General features: G+C 40.6%; 1 protein-coding gene across 5 annotated transcripts in view; it reads left to right on the top strand.

Annotated features, from left to right (window-relative positions):
- The window catches only part of CTNNA2 (catenin alpha 2), a 1,116,199-nt gene that overhangs the window by 139,643 nt on the left and 959,343 nt on the right, over positions 1-17,213 (top strand). For all 5 annotated transcript variants that reach the window (XM_047854186.1, XM_047854187.1, XM_047854188.1 and 2 more), the window contains exon 2: positions 12,681-12,787. In XM_047854186.1, coding sequence (XP_047710142.1) covers positions 12,686-12,787 — 102 coding nt within the window. In that variant the 5' untranslated portion in view covers positions 12,681-12,685. The remainder of the gene's footprint in view (positions 1-12,680; positions 12,788-17,213) is intronic.

The raw sequence follows: 17,213 nt of genomic DNA on the forward strand, positions 1-17,213 counted from the left end.
CTGCTTAGCATCTCACAAGACTGAAACCAAGATGTTAAAGGGCTGTGTTTCTTACTGGAGGTGCTGGGGAAGAATCCATTTCAAACTTTATTCAGGGTTTTGGCCAAATTCAGTACCTGGTGGTTGTGGTACTGAGGCCTCATTTCTTTGCTGGCTTTCAGCTACAGCACCTTCTTAGCTCCTAGCTCTCAAAACCCAGCTGGATTCCTATGTGCTTTGCATATGGCCGCTTCTGGCAACAATAGGTTGAGTCCATCTGCCATGCTATTCTGCTCCACCTGACATCCTCTCGCCCCACCTCCCTATGCTCTTCTGCCTCAACTGCGTCACCTACGTTCTTGTCTGCTACATCTCTATGACTCCTTTTCTTACCCATTGCCAGCCAGGAGAATGCTATTTTTAAGGGCTCAGCTTTATATTGTGCCCATTTGGATACATACAGCATCATCCCCCTATTTTAAGATCCAGTGATTAGTGACCATAATTGTATCAGCAAAGTCCCCCTTTACCATGTAATGTGACCTACGCACGAGTGGAACACAAGGGGTTCAAGGGCATGGGGGTCAAAATTCTGTTTACTTGGTGTGACTCATACAGGGTCTTTTTATTGGCTTTGCCAGGGTGTTATGTTGCTCACTAGCTAGCCCAGCCTCATTGTGTGCATCCCATTCTTGCCCCAAGGTACCAAAGATATCTGGAGGAAACTGAACTCAGGACCTGCTTTGTCTCACCAGAAAGTGCAGCCACACTTCCCATGGGCTCCACATGTGTATCAGTGCACCTGCCATTTGTGCCATTTGTGTCTCCCTTATGTAACATTCATTTTTGTCAGTTCTCTTCTCCTCTCTCTCTGTTTTTCCATTTCTCTCCGTATCTCCATTCTCCTCCCTAGTTCAGAAGTTCCATAGTAATGTTGGCATTAAACTAAGCCTAGGAATTCTTTAGAAGTAATAAAACATTGTTGTTGTAAACACGGACACCAAAGCCAGGCAGTTTAGGTACAGATTTTGTGACCTTGGACAATTTTCTAAACTATTTTATACTTTAGTTCCCCTATCTATAAATGGGAGGTAATGATAATGCCAGATCATTAGTCAGTATTATTATTATTTTAAAAAATTTTAATGTTTACTTATTTTTGAGAGAGACAGAATGTGAGTGGGAGAGGGGTAGAGAGAGAGGTTAGACACAGAATCCAAAGCAGGCTCCAGACTCCGAGCTGTCAGCACAGAGTGGGTGTGGGGCTTGAACTCAAGAACTGCAAGATCATGACCTGAGCGGAAGTCAGACACCTAACCGACTAACCCATCCAGGCGCCCCTAGCCAGTATTATTAATCATGAAAGTAACAATGTGATTCAGTGTTTCTAGTCTAGATTCTTGAAATGCTGAAGAAATTTAGAAAATTATCTCATTTTCATATCTTTTACTTTCTTAACAAAGCTTTGTTTTCAGGCATCTTGCCTTACAGGGTCTCCATGGGTCCCCACCCCAATGGACATCTTGAACTGAATATCCAAACAGACAACATGCAAAGAAGTAAAACAAGCACTTTTTGCCTATGCAATTATTTCACTGATTTTCAGAACAAATTCATGAATTATGTAAGGGTATTACCATCCTTATTTTACAGTGATGAAACTGAAGCTTCGGTTAAGCAATTGATTCAACATCGTATGTGTGGAATAGGTGAATAAACTTCCGTATTAGCCATTAACTTCTTTTCAATTTGCCTGTCAACTAAAGCTAGCCTGTCAGCTAATAAAGCCTCACAGAGTTTGTTGGCAATGGAGCTCAGTTTTGAAGAGACAGATTTGTAAAGAGAATCTGAAGCTGGAGCTCCTTGGAGGAAGACAGGTTTGGGGGGCCTCCTGGACAACTGGAAAGCTTCCCGGACCATTGCTTTGCAAAAGAACAGGAGTAGGAATGGTGAAAACTCAGAAAGGTGAGGCAGAGAGTTCAGAAGACATTTTCTAGGAATGCCTAGAAAGGGAATCTCTGCACTGAATTATGCACTCCATTAACATATTTATCACTCAAATGCCTTCCCTGGAAGGCAACCTCAAGGAATTTTATCAGGACACTGTCCAAAGACACAAAGCACTTAACCCTTGGCTATTTATAAGGGGTCTTGTTTTATTCTGGCTTTTCTTTTTGTCAGGTTTTGCTTTTTCTGGTGTGAGTGACAGATGGTTGCTAGCATCCTGGCCCACATTTCGTCTTTACCCCCATGAAGAGAGTCTGAAATTATCTAAGATACTACCCTGTAGACCATGTTGGCACCTTTCAGGGATATTTGATATTTTGATACTTTTCAAGAAGAAAATCTTCTCAGAGATTAAATAAATTGCTAAGAGGTTGTTTTGGGGCTTGTAAAACCATGATGTATGGAAGAAGACAACCTTGCTGACTTCTGTTACAGTCCCTTCTTTTTACTTTTCCACGTGTGCCATCAGCGTTCTAAGTCTCCTTATCAAAAGCAAGTAAAATAAATATATTTTTTCCTTTGAATTTAAAGCATTGAAAAAAATGCATTTTCTTTGCTTAGAATCTCTTTTGTGGGCAAAATAGACTACATTAATTGTACAATTCTGTAGTGTTTATTTGAAACCATGTCATTCCATCCTTGGAAAGATGAAAGGCTGGTGTATGTGACCATACACTCCATTTGTTCTCTTGCCTTCTTCTTTAGGTCAATTTGGTTGTTCCACTCAGAAGAGAGTCCATTTGGATTTCTATTTTTTTTTAAGGTTTATTCATTTATTTCTGAGAGAGGCAGAGACAGCGTGAGCAGGGGAGGGGCAGAGAGAGAGGGAAAGAGAGAATCCCAAGCAGGCACTGTGCTGTCAGCACAGAGCCCGATGCAGGGTTCCAACTCATAAAACCAAGAGATCATGACTTGAGCCAAAACCAAGAGTTGGACGCTTAACCAACTGAGCCACCCAGGCACCCCTGGATCTCTGTTTTTAATGGGTACTTCCATATTCCCCCTAGAGATAAAAAATTGCCAGAAGAAGATACCTAATGTTTGGAAAATAATAACAGTAATAATATTTCCAGAAATGTTTTTTTTTATGAAATTTATTGACAAATTGGTTTCCATACAACACCCAGTGCTCATCCCAAAAGGTGCCCTCCTCAATACCCATCACCCACCCTCTCCTCCCTCCCACCCCCCATCAACCCTCAGTTTGTTCTCAGTTCTTAACAGTCTCTTATGCTTTGGCTCTCTCCCATTCTAACCTCTTTTTTTTTTTTTTTCCTTCCCCTCCCCCATGGGTTCCTGTTAAGTTTCTCAGGATCCACATAAGAGTGAAAACATATGGTAGCTGTCTTTCTCTGTATGGCTTATTTCACTTAGCATCACACTCTCCAGTTCCATCCACGTTGCTACAAAAGGCCATATTTCATTTTTTCTCATTGCCACGTAATATTCCATTGTGTATATAAACCACAATTTCTTTATCCATTCATCAGTTGATGGACATTTAGGCTCTTTCCATAATTTGGCTATTGTTGAGAGTGCTGCTATAAACATTGGGGTACAAGTGGCCCTATGCATCAGTACTCCTGTATCCCTTGGATAAATTCCTAGCAGTGCTATTGCTGGGTCATAGGGTAGGTCTATTTTTAATTTTCTGAGGAACCTCCACACTGCTTTCCAGAGCGGCTGCACCAATTTGCATTCCCACCAACAGTGCAAGAGGGTTACCGTTTCTCCACATCCTCTCCAGCATCTAGAGTCTCCTGATTTGTTCATTATGGCCACTCTGACTGGCGTGAGGTGATACCTGAGTGTGGTTTTGATTTGTATTTCCCTGATAAGGAGCGACGCTGAACATCTTTTCATGTGCCTGTTGGCCATCCGGATGTCTTCTTTAGAGAAGTGTCTATTCATGTTTTCTGCCCATTTCTTCCCTGGGTTATTTGTTTTTCGGGTGTGGAGTTTGGTGAGCTCTTTATAGATTTTGGATACTAGCCCTTTGTCTGATATGTCATTTGCGAATATCTTTTCCCATTCCGTTGGTTGCCTTTTAGTTTTGTTGGTTGTTTCCTTTGCTGTGCAGAAGCTTTTTATCTTCATAAGGTCCCAGTAATTCACTTTTGCTTTTAATTCCCTTGCCTTTGGGGACGTGTCGAGTAAGAGATTGCTACGGCTGAGGTCAGAGAGGTCTTTTCCTGCTTTCTCCTCTAAGGTTTTGATGGTTTCCTGTCTCACATTTAGGTCCTTTATCCATTTTGAGTTTATTTTTGTGAATGGTGTGAGAAAGTGGTCTAGTTTCAACCTTCTGCATGTTGCTGTCCAGTTCTCCCAGCACCATTTGTTAAAGAGGCTGTCTTTTTTCCATTGGATGTTCTTTCCTGCTTTGTCAAAGATGAGTTGGCCATACGTTTGTGGGTCTAGTTCTGGGGTTTCTATTCTATTCCATTGGTCTATGTGTCTGTTTTGGTGCCAATACCATGCTGTCTTGATGATGACAGCTTTGTAGTAGAGGCTAAAGTCTGGGATTGTGATGCCTCCTGCTTTGGTCTTCTTCTTCAAAATTCCTTTGGCTATTCGGGGCCTTTTGTGGTTCCATATGAATTTTAGGATTGCTTGTTCTAGTTTCGAGAAGAATGCTGGTGCAATTTTGATTGGGATTGCATTGAATGTGTAGATAGCTTTGGGTAGTATTGACATTTTGACAATATTTATTTTTCCAATCCATGAGCAGGGAATGTCTTTCCATTTCTTTAAATCTTCTTCAATTTCCTTCATACGCTTTCTATAGTTTTCAGCATACAGATCCTTTACATCTTTGGTTAGATTTATTCCTAGGTATTTTATGCTTCTTGGTGCAATTGTGAATGGGATCAGTTTCTTTATTTGTCTTTCTGTTGCTTCATTGTTAGTGTATAAGAATGCAACTGATTTCTGTACATTGATTTTGTATCCTGCAACTTTGCTGAATTCCTGTATCAGTTCTAGCAGACTTTTGGTGGAGTCTATCGGATTTTCCATGTATAATATCATGTCATCTGCAAAAAGCGAAAGCTTGACTTCATCTTTGCCAATTTGGATGCCTTTGATTTCCTTTTGTTGTCTGATTGCTGATGCTAGAACTTCCAGCACGTTAAACAACAGCGGTGAGAGTGGGCATCCCTGTCGTGTTCCTGATCTCAGGGAAAAAGCTCTCAGTTTTTCCCCGTTGAGGATGATGTTAGCTGTGGGCTTTTCATAAATGGATTTTATGATGTTTAAGTATGTTCCTTCTATCCCGACACTCTCAAGGGTTTTTATTAAGAAAGGGTGCTGGATTTTGTCGAAAGCCTTTTCTGCATCGATTGACAGGATCATATGGTTCTTCTCTTTTTTTTTTTGTTAATGTGATGTATCACGTTGATTGATTTGCAAATGTTGAACCAGCCCTGCATCCCAGGAATGAATCCCACTTGATCATGGTGAATAATTCTTTTTATATGCCGTTGAATTCGATTTGCTAGTATCTTATTGAGAATTTTTGCATCCATATTCATCAGGGATATTGGCCTGTAGTTCTCTTTTTTTACTGGGTCTCTGTCTGGTTTAGGAATCAAAGTAATACTGGCTTCATAGAATGAGTCTGGAAGTTTTCCTTCCCTTTCTGTTTCTTGGAATAGCTTGAGAAGGATAGGTATTATCTCTGCTTTAAACGTCTGGCAGAACTCCCCTGGGAAGCCATCTGGTCCTGGACTCTTATTTGTTGGGAGATTTTTGATAACCGATTCAATTTCTTCACTGGTTATGGGTCTGTTCAAGCTTTCTATTTCCTCCTGATTGAGTTTTGGAAGAGTGTGGGTGTTCAGGAATTTGTCCATTTCTTCCAGGTTGTCCAATTTGTTGGCATATAATTTTTCATAGTATTCCCTGATAATTGTTTGTATCTCTGAGGGATTGGTTGTAATAAACCCACTTTCATTCATGATTTATCTATTTGGGTCATCTCCCTTTTCTTTTTGAGAAGCCTGGCTAGAGGTTTGTCAATTTTGTTTATTTTTTCAAAAAACCAACTCTTGGGGTGCCTGGGTGGCGCAGTTGGTTAAGCGTCCGACTTCAGCCAGGTCACGATCTCGCGGTCCGTGAGTTTGAGCCCCGCGTCGGGCTCTGGGCTGATGGCTCAGAGCCTGGAGCCTGTTTCCGATTCTGTGTCTCCCTCTCTCTCTGCCCCTCCCCTGTTCATGCTCTGTCTCTCTCTGTCCCAAAAATAAATAAACGTTGAAAAAAAAAATTAAAAAAAAAAAAAACAACTCTTGGTTTCGTTGATCTGCTCTACAGTTTTTTTAGATTCTATATTGCTTATTTCTGCTCTGATCTTTATTATTTCTCTTCTTCTGCTGGGTTTAGGCTGCCTTTGCTGTTCTGCTTCTATTTCCTTTAGGTGTGCTGTTAGATTTTGTATTTGGGATTTTTCTTGTTTCTTGAGATAGGCCTGGATTGCAATGCATTTTCCTCTCAGGACTGCCTTTGCTGCGTCCCAAAGCGTTTGGATTGTTGTATTTTCATTTTCGTTTGTTTCCATATATTTTTTAATTTCTTCTCTAATTGCCTGGTTGACCCACTCATTCGTTAGTAGGGTGTTCTTTAACCTCCATGCTTTTGGAGGTTTTCCAGACTTTGTCCTGTGGTTGATTTCAAGCTTCATAGCATTGTGGTCTGAAAGTAAGCATGGTATAATTTCAATTCTTGTAAACTTATGAAGGGCTGTTTTGTGTCCCAGTATATGATCTATCTTGGAGAATGTTCCATGTGCACTCGAGAAGAAAGTATATTCTGTTGCTTTGGGATGCAGAGTTCTAAATATATCTGTCAGGTCCATCTGATCCAATGTCTCATTCAGGGCCCTTGTTTCTTTATTGACCGTGTGTCTAGATGATCTATCCATTTCTGTAAGTGGGGTGTTAAAGTCCCCTGCAATTACCACATTCTTATCAATAAGGTTGCTTATGTTTATGAGTAATTGTTTTATATATTTGGGGGCTCCGGTATTCGGCGCATAGACATTTATAATTGTTAGCTCTTCCTGATGGATAGACCCTGTAACTATTATATAATGTCCTTCTTCATCTCTTGTTACAGCCTTTAATTTAAAGTCTAGTTTGTCTGATATAAGTATGGCTACTCCAGCTTTCTTTTGGCTTCCAGTCGCATGATAAATAGTTCTCCATCCCCTCACTCTCAATCTAAAGGTGTCCTCATGTCTAAAATGAGTCTCTTGTAGACAGCAAATAGATGGGTCTTGTTTTTGTATCCATTCTGATACCCTATGTCTTTTGGTTGGCGCATTTAATCCATTTACATTCAGTGTAATTATAGAAAGATACGGGTTTAGAGTCATTGTGATGTCTGTATGTTTTATGCTTGTAGTGACGTCTCTGGGACTTTGTCTCACAGGGTCCCCCTTAGGATCTCTTGTAGGGCTGGTTTAGTGGTGACAAATTCCTTCAGTTTTTGTTTGTTTGGGAAGACCTTTATCTCTCCTTCTATTCTAAATGACAGACTTGCTGGATAAAGGATTCTCGGGTGCATATTTTTTCTGTCTAGCACCCTGAAAATCTCGTGCCAATTCTTTCTGGCCTGCCAAGTTTCAAAAGAGAGATCAGTCACGAGTCTTATAGGTCTCCCTTTATATGTGAGGGCACGTTTACCCCTTGCTGCTTTCAGAATTTTCTCTTTATCCTTGTATTTTGCCAGTTTCACTATGATATGTCGTGCAGAAGATCGATTCAAGTTACGTCTGAAGGGAGTTCTCTGTGCCTCTTGGATTTCAATGCCTTTTTCCTTCCCCAGTTCAGGGAAGTTCTCAGCTATTATTTCTTCAAGTACCCCTTCAGCACCTTTCCCTCTCTCCTCCTCCTCTGGATACCAATTATGCGTATATTATTTCTTTTTAGTGTATCACTTAATTCTCTAATTTTCCCCTCATACTCCTGGATTTTTTTAATCTCTCTTTTTCTCAGCTTCCTCTTTTTCCATAACTTTATCTTCTAGTTCACCTATTCTCTCCTCTGCCTCTTCAAGCCGAGCTGTGGTGGTTTCCATTTTGTTATGCATTTCGTTTAAAGCATTTTTCAGCTCCTCGTGACTGTTCCTTAGTCCCTTGATCTCTGTAGCAAGAGATTCTCTGCTGTCCTGTATACTGTTTTCAAGCCCAGCGATTAATTTTATGACTATTATTCTAAATTCACTTTCTGTTATATTATTTAAATCCTTTTTGATCAGCTCATTAGCTGTTGTTATTTCCTGGAGATTCTTCTGAGGGGAATTCTTCCGCTTGGTCATTTTGGACAGTCCCTGGTGTGGTGAGGACCTGCAGGGCACTTCCCCTGTGCTGTGGTGTATAACTGGAGTTGGTGGGCGGGGCCGCAGTCAGACCTGATGTCTGCCCCCAGCCCACCGCTGGGGCCACAGTCAGACTGGTGTGTGCCTCCTTTCCCCTCTCCTAGGGGCGGGATTCACTGTTGGGTGGTGTGGCTCGTCTGGGCTACTTGCACCCTGCCAGGCTTGTGATGCTGGGGATCTGGCGTATTAGCTGGGGTGGGTAGGCAAGGTGCACGGGGGCAGGAGGGGCAGGCTTAGATCGCTTCTCCTTAGGTGATCCACTTCAGGAGGGGCCCTGTGGCAGCGGGAGGGAGTCAGATCCGCTGCCGGAGGTTTGGCTCCGCAGAAGCGCAGAGTTGGGTGTTTGTGCGGAGCGAGTAAGTTCCCCCGCAGGAACCGGTTCTCTTTGGGATTTTGGCTGGGGGATGGGCGGGGGAGATGGCGCTGGAGAGCGCCTTTGTTCCCCACCAAACTGAGCTCTGTTGTCAGGGGGCTCAGCAGCTCTCCCTCCCTTTGCCCTCCAGCCTTCCAGCTTTCCGAGCAGAGCTGTTAACTTATGACCTCCCAGACGCTAAGTCATGCTTGTTGTGGGAACACAGTCCATCAGGCCCCTCCGCTTTTTCCAGCCAGACTCGGGAGCTCTGCTTGGCCGGCGAGCCGCCCCTCCGCCCCGGCTCCCTCCCACCAGTCCATGGAGCGCGCACCGCCTCGCCGCCCTTCCTACCCTCTTCCGTGGGCCTCTTGTCTGCGTTTGGCTCCGGCGACTCTGTTCTGCTAATCCTCTGGCGGTTTTCTGGTTATTTAGGCAGGTGTAGATGGAATCTAAGTGATCAGCAGGACGTGCGGTGAGCCCAGCGTCCTCCTAAGCCGCCATGTTGCAAAACCTCTCCAGGTGTGCTCTCCAGAAATGTTTTCTATCCATTAAGTTATTTAATCCTCACAATAAACCTATAAAACACTTGTCCTGATTTTTCATTTGAGGAAACTGAGGCTCAGGAAGGGTAGGTAATTTGGACAACATCACAGAGTTGATAAATTTTAAGGCTTCATTCAAACAAAGGTCTATTAGCCATAATTCTGTTAGCTATTGTTAAATAACAGTTGATGACAAAACATCTCAGCGATACACAATAGCAAGCATTTAATTCTTGATCCTGTGTCTGTGGATTGATTGGTAGCTGGCTGACCCGGCTTGGTTCAGCTGGTCTTGGTTCCAGCTGCAGTTTAGATTCAGGTTTGCTCCACAAGTCTTTCTTACATTGTAGGACCAGTGAACTCTACGTGACTCTCATCGCAGGAGGCAGTAGCACAAGATGTCAAGTCTAACCACACAAGCATATTTCAAAGGTCTATTCGCATCATATTTCCTAACATTCCATTGCCCAAAGCCCAGCCTCAGTGATGTGGGGAGGCATTCTCTTTTCATCGAGGTGAGGGATGGAGGCTGGGTGACTACCGAATAATCACTTGATCTACCTTAAAAGCCTATGTTTTCTTTGCCCTTATGAATTTATAAATATTGAAAGCACAGGTGGGATGACCCTCTCAGTTAAGAGTCAGCCATCTTGTGTATGCTTGTCATGGGGGTTACACACTGTCATTTCTACTTACTGACTGTAATTACCCCATTTCTCTGCTCTAGAGGTTGTGTGACTGTCTCTTCTGTGCCATCATCTATCCTTACTAGCACTGAAGGGGAAGATCATCAATAGTTGAATATAGGAGACTAAGGTTATGATCATTAGCCAAGAATGGAATCATTTTTTGTTTGTTTTTATGCAATTTCAATTAGCTGAGGGCTTTGATGGGGAAAATGTTTCCAGTACAAGGCCTAGTCCATTAGAAAGCAATCAAGTGTGTGCCCCAAATAGCAAGACATAAACTCTTCTAAAAGCAACAGATTGCAAGGAATATACTGGCTCAAGTAGTACAACCAAAGGAGCTTCTTACCTTCCTCTTTCTCATGCTCAATAGCTGGCTTGAAGTGAGGATGCTCCTTAGTGGCAATTCAATGAGAAACTTAGATCTCAACATATATCTCAGATAGCCTGGGTTATGAAGTAGAGATATTGCATACCCATCTCTCATGCTTGGTCCTTGGTAATTTGGATATTAAGCCAAATTACGAAAATATCATAGAATAGAGGCAGAATTCCTAGTTTTAGTCGAAACCATATCAAAAACTTAGTAGCTGGGAAAACACCATCTAAAGTTTCCATGACTAGATTTTCTTCTTCAACAAATTAACACCATATAACCTTTCCTTGCCTTTTGCTATTGAATCTTACCTGTGTCACAAGAAGTGACTGAAAAGATTAATCTCCACAGGAATAAATTAAGTCAAGTGATTTACCCAGCAACTCTTGTCCTTTCATGTTTAGGTTTATAAGGGCTATGTGACCTTCAGGACTCAAGGCTCTAACTCTGCTTCTTGGCTTACAGTTGGCTTGAGGTCTTTGTTCTGTGTCTCCCATTTCTGCCTGATGCATGCTAGTGTCTCTGATGTGATTATCCTAGCATTTTTGTTTCCCATCTCAGCTTTTTTTTGAATGTCATTTCTTTACAGTTTTGAATTGGATTATCTGTAGAAGATTTTATGTGCTTTCCTTTCTCTACCAGTACACACAAGCATGTTCATGCAACAAATGGCAACTCTCTACACAGTCTTACCCAGTACCTTTAACATTGTGTTAAAATGACTTCACTGCTAGTTATCTGGCTTTCCTATAGGACTTCCTTGTGTGTCAACATAATTTTGCCACACATTATTCCATCAGAGCTTGAAAAACACTTTCAGGGAACTTGCAAAAACTGTGTTATAAATACCGGACCAAGATCATTTAGGTAGATCTGGCCTCAGTGGGGACAATGGTATCACATGCACGTAGAAAACATCTGGCATCTTCACCCTTCCATGGCACGAGAAGGTGTGCGGCCCCACAGCAGAATTCCATGCATGTCAGAGCTACCATTTGTCAGTTGGTAGTGTGAATGGGAAATGTGTAAAGTGTTTTAGGTTTTTGGAGGACAGGCAGCTTGTCTGTGCCAACTATTGTTGTTGTGAAGGAATACCAATCTAAATCTGCCTATATGGTTGGATCGCTATACTTGTTTTTTTCTTTTAAACATGGCACTTGGAGAGAGGTAAAATACCAGCACACTGTATCTTTGCCTTTTTTCCCCCCCGCCAAAGCAAATTTGTTGGGTGTATTTGCTGTAGCAGTGCAGTAAAGAGGCGTGTGCCTATTGTGATAGGCTTTCTTTGTCGTGTTAATTTTAATAGCAATAATCATCTACATTGATTTATAAGGAGGGAATGGAGTGGGGACATTGATTCAAAAGAAGAGAATAGCTATGAACAGTGTGATTTGTAGTGGTATTAAAGCAAATGATTCAGATTTAGTTTGTACATTCTAAGGTTGCTTGTCTAGTGGTTAGTTGTCGAAATGTATTCAGCAAAGAGCAGTCAATTTCTCACTGAGAAACACACCCCTGATAGAATGTATAATTTATTCTGTTGAGGCCAGGGCCATATTTTGTGCTTGATATGTGGGAGAATGCTACCCGCCCATCAGTGGTTCTTAGGTAGGAGAGGATTGCTTTAGAATGAAATAAATAACCTTATCAGACACTAATTTTATGGGACAAGAATGTAAATGCAGTGAGTAATCAGAGAGTATGTATATAGCAGCAAGCTAATTTTCAAAACCGTTATCACTCAGTTTGCAAAATATCTTTCCTACTTAAGAGGATGAAACTCAGCTGCCACAGGGAGTATAATATCCTCAGTGGCCAGTTATGATGTGAAGAAAACAAAGTAGCTATTTGTTATGAAATAGATCCCTCATCTGGTGATCATGGTAGATTTACTGTGCTTCCTGAAAATCTTTGTTGGTTTCCCAGCCCCAGTTTGGTGTCTTTTCTCAGTTTTTCCATAACCCTCTGCATTCCTGGGTCACGCTGAGATATAAGTGTTGCCTACCTTGGCTCTCTCTACCTTGAAACCGTAAACTACTTGGAGTCAAGGTCCAACTCTTTCCCAGCACATAGCAGATCGATACATGTACTAAATATTGAGTGAGTGAAATATTTCCGTGTTAGTTGAATCCCAGAAGTTTGTCTAATGTACACAGGTGTCATCAGGAGCTCTCAGGTTTTAATCTGATTCCAACACCACCGCCTCACATAGTTCTGCTTTCCCCATCTTTAATTTGACAGGTTTTAATGAGACATATAACCTCCAAGTATGTTCTGAGTTTTGGTGATTTATTTATCTTGAACCCCCAAGGTAACAGATTATTTCAGTAATCATTATTTCTTACCAGTAATGTGTGTTTCTATAGGGAGCATGACTTCGGCAACTTCACCGATCATTTTAAAATGGGACCCCAAAAGTTTGGAAATCCGGACACTAACAGTGGAGAGGCTTTTGGAGCCACTTGTTACACAGGTAAGGCATGGTTTGAAACACTTTTGTTACATGTGTATGTTTCTATTGTGATTATATGGTAACATTTCAAAAACCTTAGAAATCTCTAAGCAAATAAATCATGCCATAATGCTGATTACTGAATGTACGTTACTGCCAGAACTATGGACAGTTTTATGGCCCAATAACATTCTGAAGTGCCTTTTAACAAACTCATCGTATGATGTTTGAAATTAGGTTGATGAGATAATTAAAGAGGGGGCCTTGGTGAAGGGGGCTCTCATTTGCAGTAATGAGTTCAAAGTCTAAATAAACTATCCCTAATTCACTTTCAGATGCTAGTGCACAGTTGGGAAGAACTGTTAATATTTAAGAGCAAAGTGTATTACTTTTTCTTTAGTTTATGTTGGAGAATTTATCATGTTGGAAAGTTGAAATGTTCCATTTTTTCTGTTGTCACATTCACCACATTTCCACAAGATGACTGTCAACAGAAAAAAAAATATCCTCAGGATTTAAGTTTTAAAAGTTAGCTTTTAGTACCTTAGGAAGCATCGTATCTGCTATGTTAAACTCAGAAATTCATGGAATGTGAAAATTCAAGGTTTTTATGGTATATTTTTAGGGAGGTATACCAAGTTAAGTGGAGGCCCTTCATACTGGTTTCCTTTAACTGCTATAACACAGTACCACAAGCTTGGAGTCTTAAAGCATCACAGATTTATTACCTAGGTTCTGGAGGTCAGAAATCCTGAAGTCAAGGTGTTGGTGGAACTGCATTCCTTCTGGAGGTTCTGGCAGAAAGTCCGTGTTTTTGTCTCTTCCGTCTTCTGAAGTTCACTTGCCTTCTTTGATGCCTTCTTCGTATTCAAAGCCAGCAATGTAGCATCTTTAAATCTCTCTCTGACTCTGAACTCTGCTCCCTGTCCTCACATCTCCTCATATTTCCCTCTTATAAGGACCCTTGTGATTATACTGGGCCCACTCAAACAGTCCAGAACAATCTCATCTCAAGATTCTTAACCACATCACAGCCATTTAAGATAACATATTCACAGTTTCCAGGAAGTAGGACACGGACATCTTTGGGAATCATTATTCAGCTCAGCATATTCTGCCCTGTGCCCACCCCCCTACCAAAAATTCACATCCTTCCCACATGGAAAACACCATATCCCCAGATTCCCCAAACATCTCAACCTATTATAGAATCTTCTCAAGTCCAAAATCTCATCAATTTTTCATCAGTTTAAAAATTACAAATCTCGTCATCTCAATCATCTAAAGTAGGTTTCGGTGAGGTTCTGGTTAAAATCCGTTCCTGAACAAAATTCCTCTCCATCTGTTACCTGTAAAACTAGAAAACAAAATATATGCTCCCGAAATGCATTGGTGGCACAGACATAAGAAAATAGTCACAGATGTTCCCATTTGAAAAGGGAGAAAGTGGAAGGGGGAGAAAATGGTTATCAATCTCAAGCAATTTAGAGATCCAGCTGAGCAAATTCCCTCAGTTTTGAAAGCTTGGGAATAATCCTCTGTGGCCTGAGGCTTTGCCCTATGCGCCTGGCTCTACACCCTAAGAACTGCTATTCCTTTTTCATGAAGGGTAGCACATATTTTCAGCTGAATATTTTATCAGCACATTTCCTGTCTATAGCATTTGGGAGTCCAGCAGCCCTTTTGAATTGTATCCTTTTTGTCACTCTCAGTCCAAACTGGCAGTGTAGAAACACTGGATATAACATTCTTCAGAAACGTGTAGTTCTCCCCTGTATGTCTCTGGGGTTCACTCTGTTAGAAAACAGGCTACTTCACAGAAAATTCCCAGATAATCCCATCTCATTTTTGGCCTCTGCTGAAATGGCTGAAGATCCAGCAGTCACATGCCTAAACGCTTCAAAGAGCACTCTGTATGACTGAATACTCTGAGCTTTCAGTCCTTCCAAGGCACAAGCCAAAGGTTATCCAGACATACAACTGGCTTTCTCTCCTGAGAGTGAGTTTTCTAATTCCGGTGCCTTTTGCAATCTACATATGCTGAGAATTTTCCAAATCCTCAAGTTCTGGTTTCTTTTAGCTTAACTGTTATTTTCTCAATTTCTTTCTTTCTTCTCACATTTTACTATAAGCAGGGAGAAGAAACCAGGTCACTCCCTGGAAAGCTCCTCAGCTAAATATCCATCTTCATCATGTAAAATTTGGATTTCCGCATAAGTGTAGGACACAGTTCATCCAAGCTTTCTGTCACTCTTTCTTCCGATTCCTAGTACCATGTTCTTTATTTTTTTTGTGAGCCCTCACTAGCGTCTCCTTTAGCACCTGCCTTTCTACAGTCTTTTTATGATGATTTTGATATCCTCTCAGATAATAGAGGCCTTCTCCACTATGTACCTCAATTCCTTCTGAGTCCTTGTGAGCAAGGCCTTGGTAGCCCTGTTTTTACTGAGTCTGTTCAAGGAAAACTTAGATTTTTCTATTAAAATTCTTTAAATTTTTCTAGCCTCTGCCTATTATCCATTCAAAAGCCACTTCCACATTTCTTAGGTATTTGTTATAGCAGCACCCTACTCCCCAGACCAAAATCAGTATGTTTCCAATTGCCTTTCTAACAAATTACCACAACCTTAGGAGTTTAAAACAACACACATTTATTACTCTCTAGTTCTAGAGGCCAGAACTCCTAAAGCCAAGGTATTGTTAGGGCTGTGTTCCTTAAGGAGGACATTCTTTCCCTTTGTCAGCATCCTGTGTGCACCTGCATTCCCTGGTTGTGGTGCTTTTCTCCTTCCTTAAAGCCAGCAGCATAGTACTTTCTCCAAATCTCTCTCTCTCTCTCTCTCTCTGACTTCAGTGTTTACCATCTCCCCTCCTCCTCAGACTGTAACCCTCCTGTTTCTCCTTAATGAGGACCCTTGTGATGACATCAGGGCCACCCAGATATTCTAAGGTAGTCTCTCCATCTTGAGATCTTTAAGTTAATCACATCCGCAAAGTCCCTTTTGTTATTTAAGATAACACAGTCACAAGTTCTGTCATTTAGGTAGAGGACATCTTTGTATGTAATTGTTGAAACATTTCGTTAGATTTATGCACACTTTTCACTTGGTCATGATTCTTGTTAGTTCTATCAAAATTTCTTCGAGAAACACTTAATGCTCATAGGATCTTAGATTTGGGAATATGTTGGCCACTCAGATTATGGCCTGTAGACGAAGGCCTATGCATGAGTTGTTATTGGTCTGCATTAACTATAGAAATAGAAAGTGTTTTAGAGTTTTTATAACCATTTTACAGAATAATTTTATATGTTCTCTAATAATTCAATTTAGACTTGTATTTTTTATCCTTTTAAATTTTTGAATCATTCATTTTGTTGTATTTTACAACGCTTTGCTTTATGAGGTATTGGAATAACAAACATACAGCTTTTCATCATAGATAACCTGAGAAAGACTGGCTAAGGAGGTATTTTGGAGTCAGAACAATCTGCTTTTTAAGCCTACTCAAAAGCAGACTGCCTTACGGCACCTGGGTGGCTCAGTCAGTTAGGTTAAGTGTCTGAGTCTTGGTTTTGGCTTAGGTCATGATCTCACAGTTCCTGAGTTCAAGCTTTGCATCAGCTCTGTGCTGTCAGCTTGGGATTCTCTCTCTCCCCTTCTCTGCTCCCCTCCCGCACTAGCTCTCTCTGTCTCTCTCTCAAAATAAATAAATAAACGTACAAAAAAAAAAGCAGATTGTCTTTTCCTAGCCTCAGAATTTTACCTTCAGATTATATATCAGTATATTTAATCCTTATCATACAGATTAAATGAAACACAATAATTAAAACATAATGACTGTTATAAAGTAAATGTTGATTCAATGTAGTTTCCATTTGTCTGTTTTTTTTTTTTTGATGACTATATATTCAGGCTTCTATTAGCTATAAACCAATACTGTATAAGTCGAGGAAAAACATAGGAATGAAGCTCGCATGAGGAAACAAAATATTACACGTAAACTGTCTTTTACGTCTTACAATGTTCTGGTATTTATATTTTGCTGTTGTACTTGTCTTATCTAAAGAATAGTATATCTAAGATTACAATTAAACATTATTCTTTTCCTTATCTTTCAGTCCAGTTACCTAAATCCTTTCAGATAAAGGCAATGCATTAAAAATATTTATTATTACATTATATATTATGTTAATGTATATTGTTATTTATGAATATGATGGTTATTAATATTTATACTTATTAAATTTTAATTCATGTGTGTTAATTTAATACAGGAGGATGCTTAAAACTCTGTTGAAATTCACATAGTGATTTAACACTGTAACAAGTCTTACCATCCCTTTAATGTCTTCTGATATCTAAATGGATTATCTTTCTTTTCAGTGTTCCTACTCTGATTTAAAAGAGAGAGAGATTCTTTTCAAAATGTGACTTTTCAGACAAAC

Source organism: Prionailurus viverrinus, chromosome A3 (genome assembly GCF_022837055.1).
Source record: "Prionailurus viverrinus isolate Anna chromosome A3, UM_Priviv_1.0, whole genome shotgun sequence".
NCBI classification, from domain to species: domain Eukaryota; kingdom Metazoa; phylum Chordata; class Mammalia; order Carnivora; family Felidae; genus Prionailurus; species Prionailurus viverrinus.